The sequence below is a fragment of the Engystomops pustulosus genome, chromosome 8 (genome assembly GCF_040894005.1).
Source record: "Engystomops pustulosus chromosome 8, aEngPut4.maternal, whole genome shotgun sequence".
NCBI lineage: Eukaryota > Metazoa > Chordata > Amphibia > Anura > Leptodactylidae > Engystomops > Engystomops pustulosus.
In genome coordinates this window covers 6,143,669-6,148,488 of record NC_092418.1, presented here as the reverse complement: position 1 = coordinate 6,148,488, position 4,820 = coordinate 6,143,669, and the positions used below count along the sequence as shown (strand labels likewise).

Below are 4,820 nucleotides of genomic sequence, written 5' to 3'. Positions count from 1 at the left end.
GGGATAAGCACCCAGCAGGTTGGATATATTCCTGCGGGCAAGGACCCCAGGATGGGTTTTAGGTCTTCAACAAGGGGTGCCCGCAGGTTTGGTGATCGACGACCGCGGGCAAGTTGAGACCTGGGGAACAATGTTCAGGGAAAGCGCCTTCAAGGACCCCTCCAATTTTTTCCTTTCCTGTAAAATAAATAAAGTTGGCCGCTGTGGCCTTTTTCTTCCACCTATTATGGAGTACTGGTGTTTATTTAATGGGGGTGGAAATGGGGAATTTTAATTGGATATTATTACCGCGCGGCAGTTTCACTGTCCCTAAGTCCTGTAATCTGTTACATTTCATTAATAGAAACAGATACTTTAAAGTTTCAGTGGATTTTCACATTAGAATGTTATTTCTATGAAGACGTAGGATGTAATTTATGAAGGTTTGACTCGTTCCTGATTTCCTCTGTGCTGGAGTGGGATGTAGTTCATTCATTTTAATAATTTAGGCTCAGAAGAAGCAGAAAAGCTGATAAATGGTTTCTAGTTTTTTGTGAATGGCCTGAATATGGGGGGCTCCTATATATGGGGGGTAATAAGTGGATTGTGAAAATTTTGGCTCAAAACCGTCACTACAAGGACTTCCAGCTGTGCACCCTCTGCCGATACAGGCCGAGCAGCTGATGGGTGCGGGAGACACCCAATGGTCATCTATCCTGTGTACAGGCCATCAATAATACTTCATGGAGACCCCTACAAAGTGTAAGCGCACCATACGGAGTATCTACATGGACAGGGGGTAACAATCTCATGTGATGTGTGAGCAGGACAAGGGCAGAAGAGACGTTCAGTGTCCTGCTGTAAACCCGGAATGTTCTGATGGACTGTACCCAGAGATCTGGAGCGCAGTGACGTATAGATACATAACACCTAGTTATATACTGGTTATATTTATTGTATTGATGCTGTGTACATGATAATGACTCTCTGCAGGTACATCACCGGTCATGTGACTATGTGGCGCCAATCACTGCTCTGCTGACACAGTCCTTGTAATCTTCATCTCCGTCCTCTTCAAGGAATAGTAATATCCTCTCCATGTCCTCCACACAACGCCGGTGGCATACTCCTTGGTCTCGCCATGCTGATATTTCCCATTAAGATTGGCATTATGACAATGACTGTACCAAAACCCCCCATAAAACCTCTCTGCACAGTTACTGGCATGGATATCTCTATCGTGGTCGTAGGTCGAGAAGTTCATTTGGTTGTGAACAGCCAGAGAATTTCCTGTCAATGACAGAACTTAACCAATGAGTTACATGGTAATATTCAGGTTTCTCCACCTTCAGTCACTCTATGGGGCAGGGTCATCAGTGGCCGACCCCACATCAGGACAATATGACCAGTAATATTTGGCCAGTATTATGTTATTACATTGAGATCAGGACTTACTCCTACAAAGAACACATGATCTATGGCTTCTCCCCTCTGCCACCTACCTGCAGGTTTCTTGGCATCTCCCTCCTTAAATCCGTCAATGTGCAGTTTGTACCCGTCCTCGGTGGGGCTGATGGCCAGAGGCGAGAGGGAGAAGGAGTCGTAAGTCACGTGACGTGTGTCATTGTCAAAGTCCTCCATGTCGATGCGCAGGCGATACGTCCTCTTCTGGGCCAAAAGGAAAATGTTCTGCAAACCTGAAGAGATGAATGGAAAGTCATCAGGACTGTGTAATCCCAAATCCCAAGATGTAGAGTCCCAGAGTGATGATGGAGCAGTTACCCAGCCAGTATTCTCCAGAGGCTCGGCCAAACCCAGTCCTATAGTCTTCCCAACCTCGATAGAAATGCACACTGCCATCAAACCTCTTCTGAAAGACCTGCAAGGAGAAGAAGACCTCAGCTCCAGACACTGGATCACACCCTGGGGGACTGGAATCACTGCCTGCGCGGCCATCGCACTATTTGTATCTGAGATCAGAGAATGATTTCATTCTGAATGTTGCTGGTGTAGAAGATGCCATGTTCTCCAGACACCGGCCACATCTGGGACCTCACCGGCCCATGAAAATATTCACACAGCTGTTCTACATTCTGCATGTAGCTCACATATAAAGCATCAGGGGACAGTACAGCAGCAGGTCCTCACCGTCCAGGGTCCTCCAGCACTGGTCATATCACAATACACAGGTACAGGAGAAGAGGTCACACCACCAGGATATATCAGGTACACACCATTCGAGGTCAGACCCTGGGCAGACACATCCGAGCAGTCATGGGGGTGGCAGGAGTCTGTGCAGGTAATGACTAGGAGGAGAAGGTACAGGAGATGGTGAAGGATCTCAGGAGGTCTCCTTAGATATACTTTTTGAATGCATTGTTGGGCGTACAAGTCAAAGTAACTTTACAGTGTGATCCATTGTTGTTTTTGGATCTACTCTTGGTCTTGGCCAAAGGGCAAACAGGACACCACTAAATGTCAGCAGCCGTAATCTATCCTGCACAACATACAAAACCTTATCTCCAGTATAAACCCCCAGAAGGATGACGTCTAAGGTCATTGTCCCCAACAAGACATCATGAATAATCACATGTGACCCGGATGACTGATACTGTACTCACTATTATCCTGGTTCAGAGGAGCAGATCCTGTAGACACATGGAGGAGGAGGGCAAAATTCAGCAGCAGCTTCTGATTGGAGGAGAAATATGTACATTTTACAATATTTGTAACCAATGGAATTTGTTCTGCAGTAATATTATAATAAAGGGAACTTGTCATCAGCAATTGGCCTAATAAACCACTACCAGAATAATGTCCATAGTGCGGCGGCATCATCCAGAATATCAACTTTAAAGTGAGCTATAACTTTGTTGTATAAAGTCAAAGAGGAGGAGAGTCTAACACTGAAGTCAAAGGGGAGGGGCTCAATGCCTCCTCCGTGATTGACATCATGAGACCTCTCTACAATGAAGGGTCTTTCTGAGGAAGAGAGAGCTTGACTTCAGTGTTAAACTCTCCGCCTCCTTGACTTTATACAACCAACTTACATCTCATTTCAAAGTTGATTGTCTGGACGATGCCACCACACTGGACCATGGAAGGTGTTCAGCTGCTTAACAACTTACTGGTAGTGGTTTATTAGGTTCCCTTTAAGTCCTCCCCATCCCTATAGAGCTCTGTTCTTACCTCCATGATTGCAGATCTCTGCAGACTGAGGATGAGTTTGCCCTCCCTGCTCTATGTAGTGTGAGGACATGTGTCAGTCCCCATGGCTGCACCTAATATTACACAACATGGACCTTCCCATCGGAGGTGGAGTGTAAATAGATCTGACTGCAATAGGGGGGAAGCCGGATTTGTGTACAGTCTATTTACAGGAAGGACCTCCCTTGTCTTGTATCGATCTCCCTAACCCGGCTGCCAGTCCATGATTAGAAGTCCTGGAGATTTATGACCCCGGCGGCCATATTGGTTTTCAATCGAAGAAGACCTGAGGAAATACTGAAAAGTAAATGTAACAATGTGACGGACCCTTGGCCTCCTGCAGCTTCCTGCTCTTCTGATTCCTATCAACATCTTCTGAGCTTTGTATAGAGCAACTAATATCAGAGTAGGTCAGTATCCCCCACAGCAGATCAGATATCAATGAGGGGTCCCTGCATCATCTTAGAAAAATCCAAGCCTCAGAATAAGATATAAAGCACAGAAAACACGGACTGTAAAGAGGAATATGGAGTGAGACAGTGAGAACCCTCCGAGCTCTGAACCTGTAGGCGCACAAGCCTCATGTGAGAGGAAGAGTCATCATGGTGTCAGTGTGTACACGTAGATGTGGGTCATGGATGGTTGTTGTGGGAGAGCAGAGTCTGACAGCAAGGTGGAATTTTTAAAGCTGATCATTGTTAGGCTCCAGGGCTAGTGGACCCACTGGACCACCGCAGACGATGACACAAGCGGACACCTGGGACCGGAATCTAAGTGGCCCCCGGTCTTCACCAGAGCCCACTGCAAAGTGGGTTGGACTTGCTGCAGCGTGGTAGCACCAGGTTGTTCCATCGGTGCAATTTGTCCGCGGTGGCAGCCAAGGTCGAGGTACAACAGTGACACCTGGTGGACATCGGGCGCACGACCTTAGTGAATTCCGGCAGAACCTGAATCAGCGTCGGAGAATGTGCTGCTGGATAGCAACTGGACCGGGTAAGTAAATCTGCCCCAATGTATCTAATCAAGAAAACTAAAACACAAAAAGGAAACAATAGAAAGAAAGCCACCGCTCACTCACATAAGCTGCATCCTCAATATAGACGAAGTCCTATTCTTCCTTAGCTCTCGGTGCACGGAAAGGCAGTCCTGCCGGTTGACTGGATGATGCACAATGAAACGAAGGTATTCCAGCACTCAGAATCTTCTTTAAAAAAAATATAAACATGCTAGTTCATCAAAGTATACAGATAAACATTCAGACATCATTTACTTTGTGTACAAACCTGCTATTAATGCAACCACATGAAAAAATATATTGAAAAAACATGAACTAAATACACAAACTGAAATGAACTAAATACATTTTAATATATGTTAACATATGCTACTGTTAACGTCACATGGACGGAAGATTATTTTATGATATTCAATTGCTCATCATGTTGTTTATAACTAGAGATGAGCGAACATGCTCGTCCGAGCTTGATGCTCGTTCGAGCATTAGCGTACTCGAAACTGCTAGTTGCTCGGACGAATACTTCGCCCGCTCGAGAAAATGGCAGCTCCCGCCGTTTTGCTTTTTGGCGGCCAGAAACAGAGCCAATCACAAGCCAGGAGACTCTGCACTCCACCCA

At 45.9% G+C, this 4,820-nt stretch overlaps 1 protein-coding gene across 1 annotated transcript; it reads right to left on the bottom strand.

Moving 5' to 3' along the window:
* Nucleotides 1-924: 924 nt before the first annotated feature.
* On the bottom strand, nt 925-3,309 carry LOC140076285 (microfibril-associated glycoprotein 4-like). Its single transcript, XM_072122845.1, has 6 exons — nt 3,169-3,309; nt 2,601-2,670; nt 2,128-2,285; nt 1,762-1,858; nt 1,482-1,676; nt 925-1,269 (listed from the first exon to the last, which is right to left on the bottom strand). The coding sequence occupies exons 1-6, from the start codon at nt 3,172-3,174 to the stop codon at nt 1,007-1,009; spliced, it is 789 nt and encodes a 262-aa protein (XP_071978946.1). The 5' UTR covers nt 3,175-3,309; the 3' UTR covers nt 925-1,006.
* Between the last annotated feature and the right edge of the window lie 1,511 nt (nt 3,310-4,820).

Excerpts from the sequence above, each read along its gene's own strand:
- LOC140076285 (XM_072122845.1), bottom strand. Across the intron at positions 2,286-2,600 it reads TCCTCTGAACCAGGATAATA|TCATTACCTGCACAGACTCC; the intron begins GTGAGTACAGTA and ends TTCTCCTCCTAG. Across the intron at positions 1,859-2,127 it reads GTGCTGGAGGACCCTGGACG|GTCTTTCAGAAGAGGTTTGA; the intron begins GTGAGGACCTGC and ends TTCTCCTTGCAG.